This window comes from Vigna unguiculata, chromosome 8 (assembly GCF_037176805.1).
Source record: "Vigna unguiculata cultivar grain cowpea cultivar isolate G323 ecotype 2 chromosome 8, ASM3717680v1, whole genome shotgun sequence".
Taxonomy (NCBI): domain Eukaryota; kingdom Viridiplantae; phylum Streptophyta; class Magnoliopsida; order Fabales; family Fabaceae; genus Vigna; species Vigna unguiculata.
In genome coordinates this window covers 20150770-20175381 of record NC_140799.1, presented here as the reverse complement: position 1 = coordinate 20175381, position 24612 = coordinate 20150770, and the positions used below count along the sequence as shown (strand labels likewise).

General features: G+C 34.2%; 2 protein-coding genes and 1 long non-coding RNA gene across 7 annotated transcripts; 1 reads left to right on the top strand and 2 right to left on the bottom strand.

Annotated features, from left to right (window-relative positions):
• Positions 1-386: 386 nt before the first annotated feature.
• Positions 387-14643, top strand: LOC114193071 (uncharacterized). Of its 3 annotated transcripts, none has more exons than XR_003606219.2 (6): positions 387-590; positions 10244-10308; positions 12474-12529; positions 13413-13697; positions 13876-14127; positions 14224-14643. It is a non-coding gene; the product is annotated as an uncharacterized LOC114193071 (long non-coding RNA). The 3 variants fall into 3 exon arrangements; XR_003606218.2 differs by having other exon boundaries at positions 389-590; positions 13413-13629; XR_014984029.1 differs by lacking the exon at positions 387-590 and adding an exon at positions 5553-7268 and having other exon boundaries at positions 13413-14127.
• LOC114193070 (alpha/beta-Hydrolases superfamily protein) lies at positions 2594-17165 on the bottom strand. Of its 3 annotated transcripts, none has more exons than XM_028082769.2 (11): positions 17005-17165; positions 16723-16906; positions 16518-16600; positions 16085-16185; positions 15472-15567; positions 15079-15132; positions 4962-5110; positions 4640-4757; positions 4427-4514; positions 3032-3253; positions 2594-2931 (listed from the first exon to the last, which is right to left on the bottom strand). In XM_028082769.2, exons 1-10 carry the CDS (start codon positions 17126-17128, stop codon positions 3045-3047), a joined length of 1206 nt encoding a protein of 401 aa, XP_027938570.1. In that variant the 5' UTR covers positions 17129-17165; the 3' UTR covers positions 2594-2931; positions 3032-3044. The 3 variants fall into 3 exon arrangements, 2 of the variants coding, with proteins under 2 accessions (XP_027938570.1, XP_085521480.1); XR_014984028.1 differs by lacking the exons at positions 2594-2931; positions 3032-3253 and adding exons at positions 3877-4015; positions 4175-4343; XM_085665354.1 differs by lacking the exons at positions 2594-2931; positions 3032-3253 and adding an exon at positions 3991-4343.
• A 3086-nt stretch (positions 17166-20251) lies between these two features.
• Positions 20252-24143, bottom strand: LOC114194591 (uncharacterized). The gene is made up of 4 exons (XM_028084924.2): positions 23845-24143; positions 21336-21842; positions 20919-21065; positions 20252-20694 (listed from the first exon to the last, which is right to left on the bottom strand). Exons 1-4 carry the CDS (start codon positions 23947-23949, stop codon positions 20608-20610), a joined length of 846 nt encoding a protein of 281 aa, XP_027940725.1. The 5' UTR covers positions 23950-24143; the 3' UTR covers positions 20252-20607.
• Positions 24144-24612: the final 469 nt, after the last annotated feature.

Below are 24612 nucleotides of genomic sequence, written 5' to 3'. Positions count from 1 at the left end.
TATTGCTTGGAAGAGATATTAATAAAAAATTTAAATATCAATATATAAGTTTGTAGAACTCATAAAATTAATTAAATACGTATATTAATATTTTTTTTATTGAAATTAACATCTATGTAATTTATAAGACATTCTAAATTGAGATATAGCATCTATTCACAGAAATTTTTTGAAGAAAATAAATAAATAAATAAATTTCTTGAAAAAATGAAATTAGTTTACAAATAAACTCGTTTTCAAAGTTCTTTCATATATGTATTTTCTAAATTCTTATATATAACACTAACTTTAACTTATAAAAAATATTTTGTTTAACGTGTGTTGTACTAATAAAAGTCGAAAAACGTATGAAGTTGGTTTTTCCTAAAGTAATTGGGTAGTTGGAGCCCGTTGGGACCCTTGGAACAGAATTAGAATTTCATGGGAGTGAGCATATTCCAACGGAATATTTGCTCAGAGCTTCTTTTCTCTGCTAGCGTTTGAGGCATATTATTTGGTATCAAACATATTCTCTTCGTCATTTATCTTTTCCCTTTCTTCTCTATTCAAATTCCTCATCCACGTCTCAGACAAACCAACCCAGCTTCCAGGTACGTTTTCTTCACAATTCTTCATCTTCATACGATACCACCAATAAATGTTTTTCTTTTTCAGAGGTCTCAGACAAACCAGTTTACCGTTTATTTGGTTTTTATCATCTATTATTCAACACGTATGTTAGTTTAGGAAAACTAAAGGATGTGAAATATTTTAATTCAGGCTCATTCATTCTCCATGAATGGGGAAGTTGACTTCAACGTGGATTACAAGTTATGGAAATTTGAACATTTTTTCATGAATGGGAAAACTTGGTTCCCTGTTGATAGAAAGTTGCTTTCCATCTTTAACAATTATAGGTATTAGAACAGTTATGATGTAGGTATAGTAAACACCTTATCTTCGCTACTTGTGAGGACGGTTTATTGAGTGTAATTTACACTGTGAAAATAACTTTATTGGTAATTCATTTTCCATTCTCTTATCATACAAAATTTAGAGATCCACTAATAAAGGAAAAAAAGAGGCATGTTTGAAATTTCAAGTTATTTGTTGGAATATAATTAAATAAAATAGTTCTTAAAAAACAGAGGAAAAGTATACTAAGCCTGTTTTTATTAAGGATATGAGAATTTGTCTTTTACTTATAAAACAATTTAAAAAATTTAGCTGCTGGACAAACTGGTCATCATCACCTAAAATTAAAGCAATCAAAAAATTAATAAAACTTATAAACATAACTTCTTTTTATAAAACCTAGGACAATATTTTTTTCACTCAACTTTTGAAGATTTTGATTTGTATTCAATAAAATTTTAACCGATCTCGGATCCTAAAGTTTTCGGGTTATCATTTTTAGTTTTTTCCTAGGCGTTACCTTACATGTTCACGTGACAGTATGTAGATTGTTACACGAATTATGAATTTCATGTAACTTTTGGAATGAACTATGCTTTTAGTTCCTTGCTTTTTCAAAAATTTACTCTTGGTCTTAAATAATTTTATTTATTAGTTTTGGTCTCTTAATTTGATCAATCTTAGTCAACTTTTGTCTGTCAAGTGTTATTAAATATTTAGGTCTCTTAAAGCTTTAGGCTTTTTAGATAATGCAGTCATGAGTCTCACCCCTTCAAGAATATAAGAGTGTACTTCTTTATAGAATTCAACTACAATTGAATGAGCCACAGTAGTCTAGAAATATTAGTGTTAGATTTTTATGATTGTACCATCTAGTGCGTTACGGTGAAGATAAAATACACAAACAAGTAGTAATTAGCTAAATAAATTATAGACTTGCTTGAATAGAGCGATCAAGCCAAATGGTAGAAACCTGAAGTTATTTGAATTGATTTAAAAAAAAAAAAATTGAGATACCAACCAACAAGTTATAAAAGGAAACATGTTCAGTTAAGAGACAACATTGTTGGGATCATTGCTATTGTTGTTTGACATAAAATGACTATAAGCTTGTTGACTCCAATCGATCTCTTATAAAGAGATTGAATTACCTTCAAATGAGTTGATGGTATAACATTCTCCAGTAGGTTTTAATCCTATAACAAGAATTGGAAGTGCCAGTGGGCCACAATTAACTTGAGTGCACATAAATCTCTATTCTAAATATGAAAAACAACTAAACAACATTGTACTCGGTTGAATCAAATCATATTTCTTACTAAAATATAAATTGTTGTTAGAATGTGTACAAGCATTATTAATGTTGCCAGAGGGAAACAAGATAAAACTTAAGGGTGTTAGTTTGAAAGAAAAAAATAAAAAAAAGGAATTATAAGAGATAGAGAAAACAAAATAGAACCCACCTAGTTTTTAATTCTCTCTTCCTGTTTATCACTTTATCACCAAACGTACCAATTAAAAATATCCTACAAATTTTCTCTATCCTGCATTCAACCAAAAATTCCACAAAAAGGCGAAAATAAAGGACATGGATATTACGAAAATCAAATGAGGTTTGCTAAGAGGCTCAAGAGTTAGACAATTCTGTGATTCGTTTAAATCATCTGGTAAAAGAATGCATGCAGAATCATCTCACTCCTTTTTCGTGTGATTTGGTTTCTATAGTTTTTATTTTAATATATTAATCAAACACTGTGATACGGAGCAGAATTTGCGGGGTTAGATTCGATCAATATATTACACTAGAGTGTACAAAAAGGAAAGTTGATGTCGATATCCCCTTTATTGGCTCTGTGAAGCACATGTAATTCATCTTGCTAATAAAGGGATAATTTAGTGACATGCCTCAAATTGCAGAATTCCAGGATTCTCGTTTGTGCTTTCTGGCTCTTGTGAAATTCAGTTTGCAGCAAGCATGAGGCTCAGTTTGCTGTGATTTCTCTCGCTTCAGGATTTATCAAATTACACAATTCACACCTGCAACGAGTAGGAGTTAAGGATTGCAGCCTCATAAATCTTTATAAGTAATCAAATCAATTACTATAGTGCAGCAAAGAAAATAGTCATAGTCAGGTACCCAATAACAAGAGTCATTGACTTTCAGTATATGAGGTGGAACCTCCAACTCGAACTGGTTTTAATCTTCTTAGAAGCTTTCTTCCATATTCAAATGCTAACATAAGGAGACCAAAGAAGTACAATAGGAAGATCTGCAGTTTTTCTAACACGTAGCATTTAAGGGAGTCATTCCTTCCAGCCTGATTGTTTGTTATAATCAACACCCTTTTCTCTTTCCACCCTGTACAAGATCAGTATAAAGTGTATCTTATTAGGAAAAAAAAAAGTGTGCACCTAAAGATTGTCTTGGGCGACACATCTTCTCCGATATCATACAGATAGATTATTGCAACTTGAGCTCCGTAAGCTTAGATTTATAAGAATATATGGTGACAGAACCAACATAAAAAAAAAAACAAAAGTGAGGAAATTGAAATTTTATTGAATGAATAATAGGGAAAATCTCCCAATGAATATGATACATTGCTCCAGAGGTTTGAGAGGTCTGGATCCACTCCCCACAATTTTCAAATTCTCCTAAGTCCCAGGTTTAAAGGTTATACAGTTTTTCCCGTTTCATAGCGAGTTGGTGACTTACATATAACAGAAAGGCTACCCCTAACTGGGCCCAACCAACTGCTACCCATACCAACCCCTTCTAATATACACTTGCTTAGTCACGGGCCTGCAATGCAGTTAGTATGTATTGTACTTCAAATAAGGAAGCATATGATAGCACACCACGTCTTTACTAATTGGGAGCCAGTGACAGACCTGAAAAACCTTTTGGCCTAGTGGGAGGAAACCTTTTGGTCAACATGCCCAGTAAATCTTTTGGTATTTTCAAGTAATGATACTCTTTAGTTTTTTCACAGAAAGCAACACCATTTTTCTTTTGCTGTGAATGTGAATGAGAGCTAGCTCATCTCTAAGAAATTCACCTGTAAACCCAACTAGAACTGGGTATGCACTTATGAAACATGTCTCTGTTCTTTGTGAAGACCTGGGCCGTTGGATGATAATTAAATTATCAAACCATATACGAAACCAAATATCAGTTAACACTTGTAAATGAAATTGGGTTTTGCTAGTTGCTACTGAGAAGGGAGAAGTAGGGTGAAGTCCAAAAACTAAGATGTGGCTTGTAAAGTTAGATTTTTACCTAGGGATTCTTGTTTTAGGGCAAACCTTGTAAGGTTCTGGGATCGGAAATGGAAAATCATGTATGATAGTGGTAAATTTAGAGTGGGAACGCTCCCCTTACCCACGAAAGTGGGTCTGTCTCTGCTTGGAGCTTAGACATTATTACATCACACTGACAACCCACCAAGCTACAGAAAACCGTCATGGCACAATAGTGAGAGCTCATACTAAATTACCAAGTGCAATAGAATCTATAACCTAGAATACTTACAAGACTGTTTCTTTGGCAAATTAGTCCAATCCTGTGGGTTCATATTCGCTTCTGATGCTTTGATCAAGTCAAATAGTGCTTGATTAACCTGAATTAGAAATGCTTTAGTCCATTTCCAATGAAACTTTAGAGGCATGGTACAGTATGCAAATTGCCAGTATGTTATTAACTCAAATCAAGAATATAATATATCATATTAGAAGGAAAATATACCTCTTCAGGCCGCTCATGACTTACTAGATGACCTCCATGAAGATCTACCATTCTAGCCACTGGATAAAGCCTCTGAGCAAGTCTTTTTGCATAATATATCTGAGCAATTATATCATGCCTGAACGTGAAGAAATATTTCCATGATTAGATAAAACTACAAAAAGCATAAGTTGAGTAACTGTACAGTGTTTTCAATTTCGAGCACAATTTCTGTGTCTTAATGATCTGTTTATGTATGTCTGGGATCAATTCTCATTTATATTTTAAAACTGACATTCCCATGAAGCAACATTACATAAATGTTTACTAACACGGTACGAACCTGCCATGGATGATTGAAACAAGAAAACCGGCAGATTTGATCACCTCAATCTCATCATCAGTCATTTTATGTGTCCAACATGCATTGAGTTGACCATCAAAACCATAGTTAGTTTGCATCCCAGTTGCAGATATACCTTTAACATATTGCTGAAAGAGACAGCGGTCGTGAATTAGGAAAATATTTCAAATATTTATGAAGAACAGAATAATGATTAGGTATCCTGTGTTTCTGGGTTGAGAGGGAAATGAAAGACAAAGGGAATAACTAAAAGGTTACTTTCCTTACCCTTATAAGGATGTCCAAAATAATGAAAGGTAAATGAAATGAAGGGTTCACTAATAAAAGCCAATGATTCTTATAATGTGTACTCGTAAAGTTAACCTTGAAAAATGAACTACTCGCTACAGTATTAAAATTCTACTCGAATATCATTTAGAAAAAAAGGGGAAGAATAAAAACTAGATTGCAGCTGAGTGATGTAGAGAGTTATGGATCGATGAATTCCTTAATAAAACACAATGTACGTGGATAATGAAAAATGTACATATGTTGAAACGTTTACTGGGTAAAATGTGTACTGAAGTCAGGTCAATTTTTATAGATTGAATAATTAAAGATCTTAAAGTTATATATATTCAACTTGAGCCAATTTACTGAAAGATATAGATTCATATGGATATCAAAAGGTTCGAAATTATTAATTTCTCCTCCAAAAATTCGCAAATTGAGAATAATTGGAAAGGTGAATGCCAAACAACTAAAAATGGCTAACTGAAAATCCCTCATTAGTCATTTCTCTTCGTTCTATAAGAAGTCTTCTAGTAATCTTATGAGGAACATGGGGCCTATTACTTCAGAAGAAATGAGAACAAGAGAAAACAAAGCCAAGTAACCCCCAAGTCAGTCAGTTAGACAGTTACAGTATACATACAGATAGCAATGTTATTATTATAGTATAGGGTTTTGGTAACTCATTTTGGGGATAGTTTTGATACTCTCAAGTTCTCAATAATCAATTCAAATTCACAATTCACTGTTTCTTTCTATTCTCACTCTTAACCTCTAGTCTATGTGTTATGGTGCAAATTCTTTTGATTCTTGGTACTAGTTGTATCTACTGGTGTCGAAGCTTTTGAACTTCTAGCTATGGGTATCAAGAACTGATGCAAGTAAGAAAAGCAGATATCAAGAGGATTATGAAGCTTGAAGAACAACAAATCAGAGATCAGAGGTGACAAAGCAAAGTCAGAAGCAGAGCAGGTTAGCGTGGAGTTCCAAATTTAGCGGACAGAAAGATATGTATGGTTAGGTCCACATATTGGAGAGATACTTCCAAATTAGAGGAGCATGAAAGAACAAGATGGAAGAAGAATTGTTTTCTTTGGAAGGTAGGGCACTAAGTTGGTTCCATTCGTCGATGTCTAGCAACCAAAAGATCAACTTCGGAAGTTTTCAATAATGACACTGTAGACAAGTTTCAACCAGCTGTTGCAAAGTCCCCTCTTGCAGTGCTGTTGGGGCTGAAACAAGATGGGACAACAGCTGAATTCGTAGACCAGTTTGTAATGTATGCTGGGATTATACATGGTATTGAACAAGATTATTCCCAATTATATTAGCTGCAGAAGTTCAATTATATTAGCCAAGATTAGCTGGATCCATAACTAAAGCAATTATGATAGAAGATAAGAACAGGGCAGTGATAAAAGTGATGGGAAATAGTGGGACAAGGTTAGCCACTTGTTATAGGAGTTTTGGAGGGATACACAGAAATAGTTTACGCAACACGAACAAATGTTTTTCCAGGCAATGGGACACTTATGAAGGAAGTGCATCTATTGGATACGGAGCCATAGCTGTCAATAATGAAGGGTTTGAAGCAAGGTTTGCAACAAGGAGAATATATAAGGCAGTCAAATGCAAAACTGCTAGTGAAGATGAATAAAGGAGAATGTTTTAGATGCAATGAGAAGTTTAGTCAAGATCATATGTTCAAAAACAAGGAGTTTAGAGTCATGGTATTAGAAGAGGAGAAAGAAGAAGTGGGTGTAGAAGATTGTGATGGTCCATGAGAAGACAAGGAATTTCAACTATTATTACATAGTATTGGTCGATTCACATCAAGAAGGTCCCTCAAGCTATGGGGAGTAGTGACTGCAACAAGGGTAGTAATGCTAATAGATTGTGGAGAACTGCAAAATTTTATTTCACATCAATTGTTAAAAGAGTTCGATTTTTGGGTGTTGAAAGGTGTTAAGAAGTGGACTTCAAGCCTAACTCAACCCTACAAAACAGACTTGTAAGGTAAGGTTTGCATCCACTTATATATGATGAATTGATCTTATATATAGTCGATGTGGGACTTCCAACTTACCTCCTCACACTGAGGTATATACATCTTGTGCGTGGGACTAAACATTAGTCGATGGTCCCATAGCAGCCCGATAGGGGGTGGAACAACTGACCCAACAAACAACAAATTTCGCTAGGATAGGCTCTAAACTATGGCTCTGATACCATGTTAAGAAATGGACTCTAAGCCTAACTCATCCCTATAAAACAGACATGTAAGGTGATGTTTTCACTCACTTATATATGATAAATTGTTTTTATCTCTAGTCGATGTGGAACTTTCAACAAAAAGGATTAGTGACAGGACATGTATTAGAGGTGCCAGTGAAAATGGCTTGTTGCCTTTGCACATTTTTATTTGTTCTACAAATAATGATAGGACCATTAACAAATAATTACTATTCATAAATACAAATATCCTATTTCTTGATTTGCCTAGCCTATTTTAGGAATATTATTATATATAATTGGGAGAACAAAACCAATTCATGACTTGTCCAATCTATTCTTAAGAAAAAAGAATTAATATAGTTAAGGTGAGAAATCATTCTTGATTCCCGTCTTCCCTCATGTTGATGCTCAATTGATGTGACTGGTCAAGGAGCATTCATTTGCTAACAAGAAACAAATGGTGTGGGCAAGGAAATCCAGTGTAGGAATATCTGCAACCTGAATCTGAGTATTGATGTGAGGGATTGATATAATAGTCTTCATAAGGTGCACACATAGGGTAACAATCTATTCCAACTGAAAACGCTTGGTTATATGGTCCTGGTTGTTAATCCACCGCAAATAATCTCATTTGTTGAACAGTTTTGAAAGAGCACAAATTATTTATCATTTGGGGATGAATAGTATTGATGTCCAGGAGACAATAAAAGCATCTTTTACTTTCTACACATCTAAGGTTGTTGTCTCTTATGGTTCTATTGTAGAAAGTCCATCCATGTTATCCATAATCCTTTCCCTTTGTCATTCATCTTGAATTGGAATTTCCAAGCAGGAAAATATTTTCCTTTGAAGCAAATGCAAATTTTTTCTTCGTTTGAAGTGATCATCCTACCCAAACAATAGGAGAGAGATAAAACAAAAGTGATGTAAAAATTGGAAAACATTGAAAACAGGAGCAACAAACAGAAGCTACGAGCACTAACAAAACCACAAATAGAGGATATGAGCATGAACAAAACCACAAGCAAGAACTTGATTGCGAAATGTAAAAAAGTGAAAATCAAACCACCAACAAGAATGAATGGAATCATGAACAAGAACAAAATCGCACAATCAGAATTGCAAGTGCAGATAGAAATTGCAAGTGAGAACAACAACAACTCTACAAACAGTTGCACCCACAAGAATAGAATGCGAATCATGAACAAGAACAAAATCATGAGCGCAATAAAAAATGTGAGTGTGGACAAAATTGCAAGTGACCAAAGGAACCACAACTAGGAAACAAGCAAAGGACAAGCTATGCCACAAATCAAAGAACAGAGTAGTAAAAATCATAACTACACTGGTACCATGTCGGTGAAAATGACTCAAAGCCTTTGTACATTGTTATTAGTCTACAAACAATGATTTGAGCATTTACAATTAATTACTAATCATAAATACATATTGCCTAATTTGTGTAGCCAATTTTAGGATTATTATGATATACAATTAAGGAGAATAAATTAATTCATGATTTATTTGGCCTATTTGTAGGGATACAAATTAATATAATTAAGGAGAGAAAATATTGAGTCACAATAAAATGGTTGTGCTCTGGTACAATGTCGAGAAGAGAGAAATCAGGAAGGAATATGATGAATTCTTTGTATTGTGTCCACACGAGTATTCTTATTTATAATGAAGAAGAGACTAAATGATAAGGAACAAATCATATCATATCTCCCAATTTAATGTAATCAAATCGTATCTCTAACCATTAGTTAAAGATACTCAACTTATTTTGTGGACGTTGGCTATGTGCATAGATTTAATGCCAAGGGAAGTATTTAGGACTCAAATTACAATTGCAGAGGGGAGATTGAACAACATTTTCTTTTTCTATTTGAATGAGGAGATGATGATGATGTAGCGCTAGGGTTGGATTTTAAGGTGGGGGGATAGTAGAGAACATTGAAGGGTGAGATAGACCTTGCAAGAGGGGTTGCGATAAGTACCGAAGCACATGGGGAACTACCCCACCGAACATCCCACACTATTTGATATGGAACTTGGGCACCTCATAATACCTGAGCTCCTATCATAGCATGACCCTAAGAGTTGACTTTCACTCTACAACACTCCACTTGGTGGCTCTTCACTCAACTACCTCATTGGTATAACCCTTCACCGATCAGAATATTTAGAAGGTAGCTCTTTTATTGACATTGACAAACATCTTTGATACCAATTGATAAGTCCACCCAGCACTTAGAAAGTCCACCTTCAAAGCTAGCTATTAAGGGGAGAGAACCTCATGTGGAAATCAAAATATTGATTGAAGTTAGGATTTGAACTCAAAACAACAAGTTTAGAAAGTCTTCACCTAACAACTAGGTCAAATCAACTTTACTTGTGATCAAGAGATTTTTTTTCTTTTATTACTTACAAATGAGGCAAAACTTGGAAACTAAAGTTATATTAAAACATTTTGGATTCTAAAAAAAGGTATGGATGATTTTGACAGAAGTGAGAATATTTCTCTGCTAGGGTTCTTCCCTACATCTTGTGATCTTATCAAGAATTCATCTATCTTGTAGCAATCATTTATATACTTTTCAATTCATAATATCCTGTTTTAATTAATTTCAATCCCTAGCCCTAGATTCCCAAGTTTTGCATCAATTCTATTTGGAAATTTATCATTTTGTATGAGAGCAAGGTATGAGTGGTAAGATAATTGTGTGTTTTGATCATTGTAATTGTTTTTGCAGTGCGTATTGTTCACATCATTGTTCACGGGTACTGCTCATGTCATTGTTCACGGACACTATTTGTGGTATTGTTCACAGTACTGTTCATCCTTTTTTCTTGTTCTCTTCTGCTATTATTGTTTCTATTTTGCCTTGAGCCTATGATCCTTCAAATGCATAAAATAAATTTTGACTATACACACACACATATATAAAGAGAAGATAACAGTAGTTGTTCAGTGTGCACTGCTTATTTGTTAAAAGTCATAAGTTTAAAGAGTCCAATCTAAATATTTGTTTTCCTATACACATTGTGTTTCTTTCTTGTTTATTGGTACTGATTTTGTTCCTGACTATTTTTATTAATACTTTTTGGTTGATGCTAAAATTATGTTTTAAGCTTTGTGATTGCTACCATTAAAAGTGATTCTTGATTATAGACTACTTGATTCTTGTAAGAACTTAAGTTAGAGAACAAATGGTAAAAGGTAGTGTGATTATCTTTAAGAAAAGCCTTATTGCAAGAAACAAAAGTGTAGATTGTAAACAAGTGCGACTGTGGACGGTAAACAAGTGAGATTGTTGTGAGATCTAAATATATCGTTATTTTTAATCTCTTTGCTTAAGCATGTCAAGGGAATACCAACTCTAGGACATTCACGGATGCAAATGCAAGCCTCTTAACATTTGAAGAAACTAATGAACGAACAAAGAGGCTAGATCAAATGGATCAAGTACAACAAGAAAATCACAAATATAGAGGGGGTATATAGGAGGAGAAGAAGAGGGAACGGTGGAGAACAAAGACAACCCACATTTGATGGGATCAAGTTAAATATCCCTACATTCAAAGGAAAGAGTGATCTAGAAGCTTAGTTGGAGTGGGAGCTAAAATTAGAACATGTGTTTCCTTGCAATGAAGTATAATGAGGAGAAAAAGATGAAATTGGAACTAGGTGAATTTTCAGAAAATTTGGTGGAATAATTACCAAAGGGATAGTGGAAATGAAGAACCCATGGTGAATTCTTGGACTGAAATGAAAAAGGATTATGAGAAAGAAATATATTCCAATAAGCTATAATAGGGATTTGCAACTCAACCTTCAAAGAATGATTCAAGGGAATAGAATTGTAGAGAATTATTTTAAGGATATGGAGGTAACCATGAATAGAGCTAGAACGAAGGAAGAAAATGACGCAGCCATGGCTAAGTTCTTGAGTGGATTGAACCATGACATTGGGGATGTTATGGATCTGCAAGAATATGTTTAAATAGAGGATTAGTTGGATAAGACAATTCAGGTAGAACAACAACTCAAGCGGAAGGGAACCCTGAAGAGGAGTTCTAACAATAATAATTTCAATTAGAGGGATAAGGTAGTGAGGAATAAAGGAGTTTCCTCAAGTTCAGTCATGTCTTCACCATGGGAAGTCACCCAATAGGTCTAATAATTCACTACCTAAAAAGAAGAAAAGTGAGGTAATATTTCAAATGCTGGGGAAGAGGACACTATGCTTCAAAATGCCTAATAGAAAGAAATATGGTTATGTAACCCAATGGAGAAATAGATGGTGAAAATGGAGAGATGACAGTGAGCAAGCAAGTGGATGTGAACCTATCTATAGGACAATATAATGACAAAACTTTTTATTTACTTTATTGCAAAAATAAAACTTTGGTCACAAATCACTCTAATCAATTAACCTTCCTTTTGGTGTTGATTTTCTTTTGCAAGATTTTAAGGATGTGTTTCCAAACCTAGAGGACTACCACCTCTGACACCACATCAAATTCATTCCTAGAGAATCTTTGCCAAATAGGTTAGCACAAATTGTAGATCACTAAATAACATAATCAAGACTAGGCACTCTATTCCCTGGCTAGATGATTTATCAAATGAACTACATGGTGCTTGCATATTTTCAAAAATCGATCAAAGAAGTGGGTAACATGAAATTAGGATTAGGGAGACAGTTGAATGGAAAACATCCTTTGAAACAAAAATATGGATTGTATGAGTTGCTTGTGACACCATTTTTTATAGATTGATAGACCATGTTTTGAGAGAATTTTTAGGAAAGTTTATTGTGGTATATTTTAATGATATTCTTGTTTATAATATAGCAAATCTTATAATAACTATGTTGTGCATTTGAGGTGTATTTTGGAAGCACTTAGTTGTGAGAAATTGTATGCTAACATGGAAAAATGTGTGTCCTGCATGAACCATGTTATTTTTCTTGGTTTTAGTAGCTCAAAAGGAGTGCCAGATGATCCAAAGAAGGTGAAAGCCATTCAAAAGTGAGGTAAGGTGCATTCACAACTTAGCAAGTTTTTATAGGAGGCTTGTTAAAGATTTTAACACTTTGGCTGCACCGCTTAATGAAATTATTAAGAAAAATGGTGTTTTTAAATGGAGTGATCAACAAGAGAAGGCTTTAACTGCTTTGAAAGAAAAGTTTACTAATTCTCTTGTTCTTGCTTTGCCTAATTTTGTTAAATCCTTTGAGTTTGAATGTGATCCATCTTAGGTAGGTATTGAGCTGTGTTGATTCAAAGGGGCATCTCCTTGCATATTTTTGTGATAAACTAAATCGAGGTCTTATTAACTATTTTGTATATAATAAGGAATTGTATGTTTTAAGTAGTTTTGCAAACTTGGCATTATTATCTCTTGTCCAAAGAGTTTGTTATTCACATTGATTTTTTAAATATTTTAAAGGAAAAGGAAACTTGAACAAGAGGCAAGTGGGTGGAATTTCTTGAACAGTTTCCATATGTTATCAGACACAAAAAATGGAAGTATAATGTGATTTTTTATGTAGTCTCTTGCAGTCATGCATTATAGTCTAAACTTGAAACTAAAATTCTTGATTTTGAGTGCATTAATGAATTGTGTGAGCATGATACTGACTTTTCTTATAAATATCAAACATGTTCTCATACTCCATCTTATGGGCAGTTTAGGCATGGTAGGTAGTTGTTATGGGGTAAAAGACTTTGTGTACCTAATGGTTCAGTTCGGGACTTGCTTATTAGAGAGGCACATGAAGCATAACATGCATAAGTTTACTGATAAATGTCTTGTATGCAAGAAGGCTATATCGAGGGTTATGCCACATGGTTTGTCTACTACATTCTCAGTCCCTGAACATCCTTAGATTGACATTTCTATGAATTTTGTTCTAGGTTTGCCTCGGTCCAAGGGAGGAAAGGACTAAATTTTTGTGATGGTTGACATGTTTTGTACTACGACTCACGTCACAACATGAAAAAAGGTAGATGACACGTGTCATGTTGCTGATATGTTCTTCAAGGAAGTGGTGAGATTGCACGGTTTACTTGGGAGTATTGTATGTGATCACGATTCCAAATTTTCTAGTTACTTTTGGTGAACTTTGTGCGGGTAAGATCAAAACCAAATTGTTGTTTTCAACTGCATGTCATTCCCAAACCAATGAACAAATTGAAGTGGTAAACAAAACTCTTTCTACTTTTCTTAGAGCTCTTATTACAAAAAAAAATCTTAAAACTTGGAAAAAGTGTTTACAACATGTTGAATCTATTTATAATAGGGTTGTACATAGTACTACTTAGATGTCCGCTATTGAAATTGTTTATTTTAACCTTTGACTCCTTTGGATTTTGGTAGGTTAAAGAAAATTATGTCAAGAAGTTGCATGAGCAGGTCAATGCAGAAATTGAGAAAAGAATAGAAGGTTATGCTAAACAAGCCAACAAAGGAAGCAAGAAAGTGGTATTTTGAGGATAGAGATTTGGTATGGGTACACATGAGGAAGAAGACTCCCTTAACAAAGAAAATCCAAGATCCAACCTAGAAGGGATAGGCCATTCTGAATGCTAGAAAAGATCAATGACAATGCCTATAAGATTGATTTTCGATGTGAGTATAATGTTAGTACCACTTTTAATGTTTTTGATTTATCTCCTTTTACTGCATATGATGAAGATTTGGGTTTGACAACAAATTTTTCTCAAGAGGCAGCGAGGGAATGATGTGACATCGAAGCCTAAGGACATGATTAGAATGATCAACACCAAGACCAAGTTCAAGATTTAGGTGGATCCATGACTATAGAAGACTTAGAAAAGACAAAGAGGCATTACAAGATAAGGTCGCTCATCTAATGAAGGCTAAATTGTGGAAGGCCCAACAATTTTAGGACACTAGGTTGATTACATGTATAACATGTTTGAAGGGCTAACATCAAGTTGTTTAAAATATTAATTGAATTAAGCTTATCAAACTCTATTTTTGACGATCATCCTTAGGCTTATTGAACTCTTTGTTTCTAGGAATATTTGTGGTAGGAGGTGTTTGGAAACTCATTTTGGGGAATGTTGACACTCTAGAATCCTCAATACTCAATACAAATTCACAGTTCACTTTGTCTTTCTATTCACCCTGCTTTACCTCTACCTCTCTCTATGCATTGTGGTGCAAATTCTTCTAATTTTTGGTAATTATATCAAAACCTCCCTTATTCTCAATCCAAGCACGTATACCCTTATATTACACATTGCAAAAATAATCGTGAGACATGCCTAGTCCTACAGTTCATGTTAGGAATTCTCAGTGAAATATAGGAAACAATAAATGACAGGTTTGAAATGTAAAGCTTTGATACTAGTATATGCATTTTTAGTCTTGGTGGTATGTCTTTGGATTATTTACTTACGAAGATGACCAACCACCTCTGTATGTTTCACTCGAATTAGTAAATGTGTATTGTGTGTTTTTGTTTAACTAATACACAGCTACAACACAAAGTAATAAACTCCAAGTAGACTTAACGTCTACTTAATTAAGATAAACTTACTTGGTATACTGTACCTGATATAAGATGGCTCTCCTCTTATCTGTTCCAACGTATTCCTCAAGATACTCCTGCGAGCCAAACATAAATTTATCTTTAAGATTCATCCCAAGGAAAAAATGAATAAAACCTCTTAAGATATCAGCAACTGTAGATCAGAGTTGTTTCAGGACAACAAATACGCAACCTTCGTCTCAATGTTAATATTCATGATAACAGCAAGACTCTTTGGTTTGGATATGATTACATATTGAGAGGTTCAATTTTTTTATCCACACTTAGTTCTGTTATGGTTATGGCTCAATGCACTTTGGGGAATCAAAGGAATTAAAAAGTGGGGACAAAGGTTAGGAGACAACTTGTTATTGATTAACAAAAAATAATGAACAGAAGAAAGAAAAGGTTCTCACTTGTGAATAATGGGTGTCCAAGTCAACAGCAGCCCTTTGTTCAGGAGTCTTAGCTTTCAAGAAACGATAAGCAACAGAGAACGTTTGTCGATCCAACTGCAAAACATTGAATGAGTAAGCCACATAGGGATTGAGGTATGGTGCCTAAAATTTAAACCAGCCAAAATATTGGTATATGTCACTGCACATACATATATCTTTCATTTATGTAAGGTATGTGAAATATCTTGATGGTCAATTTCAAATAGCTGCATCTGAAGTATGAGAATTACCATTTCCTTTTCTTATAATCAAAGTATATATTGTTTCCTTTTCCCTTTTTCCTTTAACCAGAGTTCAACCCCATGGAAATTTATTATATAGTTCAACAGCTCTTTCGTTTCAATTGTTAAAGAAGACAAGACATAAACAACAGATATTGAAGATACAGTCATCAATCTGTGCAAGATGACGATGAGAGATCAGGGGATGTTTACCAACAAACCAACTTAATTTTCTGATGTAGCAGTTCAATGTTCTCTAAAATTCAATCCCATCTATGAAAACAGTAAAGGAAGAGTTTCTTCCTCCACTAATTGGAGGTTTCCGAAAGATCATAAGAAAAATTAAATACCTTTGGAAAGCATTGAAAACCTCCTCCTGTCACATTGAGCAACGCCAAGGAAAGTACTCTATCAGGAAACATTGCTGCTACTTTATTAGCTATCATAGCTCCTGTTTATGAAGTGAAAGGTAGTTAAATTACACAAACCTACCTAGAGGCCAAGTTTGAATAACTTCTGGATAAGTCCTTAAAGGAGAAAAGAAAAAGATCAAATGAATTAAGTTTCTCTCATAAATTAAAACCTAACTTGCGAAGTTTTAACTTTTATAAAAGCTCTGCAGTCCAACTTCTCCAAAAGTTTAATCTGACAAATATGCATAACTTAAAACACCTAAATTCATTTTATTTTCTTGTTATGTCCCCTTCACGCCCTTGTTTAAGAAGTTCATGCAAAATAGATGTAACTCTATGTCAGGTATAAAAGAAAAGACCAGGCACGCACCCATGGAGTGCCCAAAAATATGGGCTCTTTTCCAACCCAGATGATCTAACAAAGCAATTGCATCCTTCGCCATGATCTTGGTTCTGCACCCAACAACCACCACATCACGAGTTAATAAAACTCACCGATAACAATCTCATTAAAATTCCCGAAAGAAGAAGCAGAATATCGCAAACCGCAGCGTTGCTTCAATATAACAACTCACGAGTATTCAGATTTTTCCACAGGCACGGAGCTGCGACCCACCCCGCGATTGTCAAACGCGCATACATGGATGCCGCCATTGCCTTCTTCTCCGTTCCAAACGACGTCGTCGTCGTCGTTCAGGACGGTGGTTCCTGTCAGGGCCTTGATCTGTGGGCCCCACGCCTCGTGCGTCGCAGCCAACCCTGACCGTTCGTTCAATCTCCACAAAATCAGAACAATTTTATAAAGCAGTTAAAAAAATAAAAATCAAAAAATCAAAAACGGAGCGATGATGAAGGACCTATGATGAGGAGCACTTTGGTCGGACCGCCACCATAAGTTCTGTAGAATATTTTGACGTCATTGTTGAGGTGCGCGTCGGCGACGGTGGAGGATGGCAGCGTTCCGACGTCGCAATACGGCATCGTTTTGTGGAGGAGAGGATCGGGATTAGAAAATGGATGTTGTTTTATTAGGAGTTGTTATAGGAGTTTGGCGGGAACACGTGGCGGATAAGAAGCCGTCAATGCCACGTCAGATGGACGGTTTGACTTGCCTGGACGCGGAAAGAGACGGTGTCAAAGTCAAATGCTAACTGCAAAATAGATTCTGTAAAACGTGCGCTGCTTTGAATAAAAGTAATCTATCTGTGAATTCATCATCTAAATTTTAATTTTGTAATAAAATGAAAAAAATAAATTATTGGGTTCAAAATTATTTTTTTAAATAATTTTAATAACTAGGTAATGTTTTAATCTGAAATAACAATATTCTATTTTAAATTATATTTTATGAAAATAACAGTTTTAAAACTATCTAGTTAAATTTATAATATATAAATAATTTATTCATCAATAATATATAAATAGTTTATTTTAGTTAATAATTCAAAGAATAAACGAGGAGATAAATTGTTATACACATCAATGAGACTATGCTATGGCACACTTCATAATAATAAAATCGTTCTAAAGGATTCCATTTTTGCTATTAAACAAATTAAGTACATAAGTAATAGGCTAAAATCTTCTTTGTCCTCTCCCTGATCACTCAAAACACATTCTTCAATTTTCAAATCAAGCATAATTTACTTCAAGATTTAAAGATCTTTAATCACGATTTGCTCATTGTATAACTCAAAGAGAGTTTCCAAATTGGTTCCACTGTTTTCATGCTTAAAAATTACACAAATTTCTCTGCTCTCTAAAAAATAGCTAATATACTCTGCAATAAGTGAATTCAATTTGTTCGTAAAATCTATTGATTTCACTTGACTTAAGCAAAAATTTTCTATTGCATAATAATTCAATTGTTGTTTGAATATATTCATACCAAAACTACATGCAACAAGTCTTTTAACTTGTTAAAACCCTTTTTAACATATTGAAAAGGACATACAAAAGACAAAAGACATCTACACTATGTCATATAGTCTATGAATTGAGTTCATTCTTCAAGTTATGTGATCTTCACACCAATTTCAGATTCAATACATCTCAAGCTTGATCAACAACAAATCACTTCAATTCTTCATTAAGTCTTCATATCTCACATGATCACATGCATTATAGCTTCAACAAATCCATGCATTCAGGTCACTTGTGCTAATAGGGACAACATTTGGACCAACCCAACTCGGCTCGCCTTTCAGCCTCGCTCAACCTTTGGCCCATCTTGGTCTACCTTGACCTTCGGCTCGACCTTCGGCTTGACCCGACTCGACCTTCCACTTGACCTGGCTCAACCTTTGACCCGACCCAACTCCACCTTCGAGCTGACTTGGCTTGACTTAGGGCTTGGCTAGCTCGGCTTGACCTTCGGTTTAGGCCAAATCGACTTGACCTTTAGTTCAAGCCTAATCGGCTTGACTTTTGGCCTAGGGCGACTCGACTCGACTTTTGTCCCAGGCTCAACTCGACCTTCGACCTGGCTTGACCTTCAACTTGGCCTGACTCGGCCTTCGGCCTACTCGACCTTCGGTCCAGTTGAACCTTTGACCCAGTTCGATTTGACTTGATTTTCAGCCTAGACTAACCTAACTCAACCTTCGATCCGGACCGACTTGTCTCGACCTTCTGCCTGATCCGACTCAACTTTTTGGACTTGTGAATTCTCTTTGTCCTAACCAATGAGCAATTCCATAACTTGGAGAATTTTAATTTTCTTCTTCTTTTGAGTTAATTTCAAATTCTATTGTTTTTATTATTTGAAATACCTTTTTAAAATTCCTCAATTTCAATTTCTTTTTAATTTTCTCATCCAATCATATAATTTTCTTTGAAAAAATTTTAAATTCTCCAAATAAATTAATTACTCTCTTAAATTGTCTCATACAAACACACCATAAAGGTTTAGTTAGTAATTTGGTCTTTATAATTAGTCATAAAATTTACTTTGATCCTTTTATTTCTTTTACTCAATTGTGTCCCAATATCTTTTAAGTAAAATCAATTTGGTTCTTCTTAAATCAGAATTAACTTCGTTTGAAAGATGTCATCTTTTTTATTCCTTTAGTTTGACACATAATATTTTCAAATGATTTGACACATGATATATAATATTTTTCAAAATTTAACATGTGATATCCTTCAAACATATTTAACGTCAATTTAAGTTAATGGACTAAATTAATTCTATTTTAAAAAAATTATATTGACTCAGATGAATAAAAAAAATATACAAGGACCAATGTGAATGAAACATCTAACCTAAGAACCAAATTACTAATTAGGTATAAATTAAACTATACTAATATGAATCAAATGTCTAGCATAAGAACGAAATTACTAATTAGATAAAAATTAAAATATATAATTATTTCGTCTTTGTATTTTGTAAAAGTAAAATAAAATATCATTCCAGCAAACGATATGTAAAGGGTTTTTCATGGGACAAACATAGTTTCACAATATATTATAATATAATCTTGTACTATTTACTAGGAATTATGTTTTATATACTTTCATAAGGAACAAAATAAACATATAACTTACTTTAGGATAAGATACAATTGTTTAAAATAATTTAAAAACAAATTTAGTTCTTTACTTTTTTTCTTAAGTTTATATACTAATATACTCTATGAATAACAAGAATTATAATTCTCTAACCTAAGTACAGACATAGTTCGAATACGTCTTTTAGAACAGTCAACCCCACTTTCATGAAACTATGTTCATATGAGCTAATTCCTTTAGTACATCATTAAAATGATAGCATCGAACACATCAAATTCAAAGTTCTGTGCATAACATTCATTCAACTTTTTAAGTTCATGGCATCAAATAGATATAAACAAATCCAAATACAATGCAACACATGTACGAACTGTTGGACATTTTTTCACCCTTCATCTAGCACTTCTCACGTTGGATACAAATGAGATGAATACTAATATCAAGAAGGTTTCGAAGTCATAACATTATAAAAAGTCAGTCAATACCACAAATTATGTTACAACTAGTTAATCATCGATATAATCTAAACCTCTAAACTGAATATGTACTGAATGGAGAGAGGAGGCAGAAAAATGAGAAGATTTGAAAATATGTAACTAACAAAAATAAACATTGCTTATTGGAGTATATGTAATATGAACATTATACAACCTTAACTACTCTTCCATTCTTTTATTCATCAAACCATATTTACATTACATACGTGGAAGGTCATTCTACAAAGAAGGTTACTACAGCTGATAAGGGCCAAACCACCCTAAGGAGTTTGAGGTCTCTGCCTCATTTATTTATTCATTCATTCAGCAAAACTTGTTTGTTCAAGCTATAGAAACTCCACCAAGTCTATAGTTTTCACGCGGATAGCCCTTCCAAACATCTTCATCAGATACAATACAACACTGCATTCCCTGCTTTCTTTCAATTCCAACTAGGTCAGTTAGCACTCATTACCTCTTCACATCTAACTCTTCTGTCTTTGCAAATCTTCCACGGATTCTTGGTTGACTATCAGCAAGAGCTTTCCTGCAAGCATACTAGAAACCAAAGCATGCCATTAGTTGAGTGCAGGATCAGGTTAAAGACAGAAAATTTCATACTTGAAATGATGTAAGATGAGAAAATGAAGTTAGTTGCATTAACGAAGAAGTGAACATAGTATATTCTAGCAGATATGTGTATTCCATAGAACTTTTCTAAGGCTATTTATTTTGTTTTGAAAATCTCAATTAGCATTCAAGGATAGAAAATCTGTAGTTACCTTAATTTTCCTCCCAAAATTTCTCTTTGTCTTCTTGTTTCTGTATCTGGAGAGCTTTTCTTGACGTTCTTCACTAGTGCAGTTTCCTAGAAGAAAAGGCCTCTCCTGTGGAGATTGGCAAAAGCTTGTGTTGCCAGTATTAAGAGTCTGTCATAAAAGCAGAGATAAGATAATCATTATTAGCCTATCTTTTGTAAATAGAAGAAACTATTAGAATTTTCAGACCATATAGAAAAGAAAGCAATCACATTTAGTCATGTCTTTGCCATTTTCCTTATCTGTATTACTGCATGAATCATGAGTAAAGAGCAGTTCAATTAAGATCAGTTGATACAGATGAAGTTTTCTTCTTTGACAAAACACAAGCGCTTTAACTTCTAAGCAAGCACATAATAAATGAATAAGTTTGAGTTTGACCTTTATATCTCCTTCGCTAAATGCTCTCCGCATGCCATAAACTGCATTGAAATCTAATCCTGGGAAATCCAGAAAAGTTGGCTTCATTGCAGGTCCATGCATCCAGTCCATTGAACTCAGACTTCCTGAACTGATACTCTTTGGTAGAGTCATGTGAGGAAGTGGTTTGTTCCCTTCAATTGAGTTATCCTCAATGTTCAGTGGTGGAACCTTGATTTCCATAATATCAGTGAGTGGTGACTCTATCACTGTCTTTTCTAAGAGATCTTTTTTGCACTCGTAGAATACCTCACTCAGAAGCTGTTCATTTTGAAGTATATTAATATCTGATGATTTTAGACCCTGTGAGGGGACATCCTCCCCGCAAGATATCATTGAGATTGCTGCTTCCACTGGATCGAGGTCTATTGCTGGTTCTTCAAGAATAGGTTCAGGTGCTTTGAACAGATCTCCCTCTATTAGCAAATCATATTCTGAGATTGCAGAAGAAGTTTGAACGAGGTCATTCTGAAAGAAAAACAAATTAATCAGTAAAAACAGCATTTTAGCTATAGAACAACGAACATACATTAGATGTTGAATAGTTAATCATAATAGACAATGATAACATGAACAAAACATCTTATCAGGTGTTCATACTAGTATTGTGTACCAACAACAATAATGGTAATAACAGCCATGGTTAATTCGAGATGCAGTGTGGCTTAACACGACTTAGTCTTGCAAAGTCAAGAAGAGCAAATAACAGATGTTTAATTGCATTAAAAAATATACCTTTAATGTCCAGTTATACATTATCGAATAACCAAATAAGGATTCAACACCTGTTTATTTACTAATATGCTAAGAAGTTGCTCTAACACACGATACTTGAGACAAAAAGATGCCAAAAGTTTTCAAGATAAAATTTGCATGATTCCTTAAAGCCATTTAATTCTTAGAATGGGTTGATAGTTATAGAAGTCATCATCATCCTACCAAACAATGGTTTATAGAATAGATTTAGACCAATAAAGGTTGTTTCTCAACCGCTTTTAGAAGGAAGATACAGAAAACAAACCGAGATAGTACTGGGGTGATGCAAAAGCTATTTGTCAGCAAAGGCTTCAGGCCTCGAAGTAAATATCTAGTTTGGTAGATGGAATCAGTTGTTATTATCGTGAGACATGAATTGTTTGTCAAATGACAAGATAGACAAGACAAGGATTGTGAAGCTTTTTGTTTAACAAGAAAGCAAATACTATATACAATAGCACAACACCATATTGGTACAACAAAGCAGAAGCTTTGCATAAATGAAAGGTGGCAATACATATTCAGCTGAACTTCACATTGAAAGGAAGAACTGGCAAATGTCAAGTTATTTGACATTGTATTAGGTTCATGGTTGCAAAAGCTGACTTTGAAAGAGTCCACGAGTAGATGGCTGAAACATTGAAACTGGCATCATTTAGTCCATAATGAATTTGATCACCCAGTTGGAGAACGTGGATCACGATTTTCTTTTATGAATAAAACAAAAATGTTTAAACTTTTGTACAACATTGAGCCCCAGTTAAAGCAATTCTCAATGATAAAAGTGACCAAGTATCAAAATCTCAGGCTCAAACCCCAGAATTGTTTCAACTTCCAATGAACACAAGAAGAGCAAAACCATAAGAAAATACTCATCAATACATAATTTTCTTTTGTTAGAAAACAGAAAGAGTCAAAAGCGCACGATTTTCCCAACTATATTTTAGTGCCAGAAAACATTGAAGAAAGTATTAAGTTGAGCATTAACCAGTCCTTTTCCTCTAACCTTTTCCTTACTACAAAGAAAAAGAGAATAAAAGAACTTTTTCCTCTCCAATCAACCTCCCTCAGTGCGGCACAAAAAGACAAACCCCACTGAGAGTTCACACTTCATGGCAGAAATTAATAAAGAAAGGGAAGAAATATTACAGAACACGGAAGTATCACAACAAAAAGACTTTCCATCTATACAACTTTTATTTCCTTTTGTAACACTTTTCCAGATCCAGCACATAAAGCCATGTCGAGCTGTTTCCACTTGTGCTATGAGTATCACTGTGAGAAAACATTCTGAATGGATGGTAGCAAAAATGAAAAATAAATAAATAAATGACAAAACATAATTTCATCATCAATTTTCCTTTTCCAATTTGCTATTATTTATCATGTAATTAATCAAACACATACGCACATACTAAAATAACATTCTTTCCAAATAAATGGAAATATGGACATAATTCAAGGAAGAAAAACTTTCAATTTTGTGCCGCCTCATTTGCTCCAAAGTGTTAATCATTCTAGATGCAGAAGAAGGAGCACAACACAGGAAAGAAAAGAAAACTTCAAGTTTACCCAGCATAAGGAAAAACCCATCAAGAAAATGCAGATCAACAAAGCAGAGAAAGTGTAAATTTGAGAAAGCTGAACACAATAAGAAAAACTTAAAGAGGGTAATATGAAAAAGTGGAAATAGTAAAAGGAGAGAAAATAGTACCATTGAAGCACAGGACTTTTGGGTCATGCAGTACTCCTCAAGTTGTTGAAATTCTTGAGAGAAATTTCGAAAATATGGGAAGAGAAGTTCGGTCTCTGCAAACATTTTTCCAGCCCAGAAGAAACACACTTTGTTGAAAAACCAAACTTCAATGAGAAACAGAGAACACTCGAGCAAAGGAAACAAAGTGAAAGCAGGAGAAGAGAAGCAGAAAATGCAGTGGAGCAAAGAGAAGAAAAATGGTAGAGAGAAAGATTTGTAGGGGTCTGTGCTTGAATGATTTTAAGAGCAAGAAGAAGGAGAATTTATATTATATAAAATTTGGGAAAGGTGACGTAAGAAAATACTAAAATAAAGACAAAAGTGGGAAAAGGACACCATCATTTTTATAATGCAGTGACCCCATGTAGCTTGTCATGCTCATTAAAGAAAAAAAAATATAGTATTTTAATAAAGGATAAAATATTTTGTAATATTATATTTGCAAATTGTAGCACCGGACACAGGTGAATTGCACCGAGCCAATAGGAATAGGCGTGGACAGTAGACAATTTGTTGGTGGGGTTGGGGCTTTGATATCAACAGTGACCATCACTTACTCACTAGTCACCACTCTACTGTCATCGCTTCTAGCATGTTAGCTAGTGCAAGCGCGTTTCTTCCTTCACCTTCATAATTTTTTTTTCACCTTTGTATACTTTCAAATTTCAATTTTTTTTCTCTTTTCATTTTTACTCTTTCAGAATATTCAATAAAGTAATATATTCT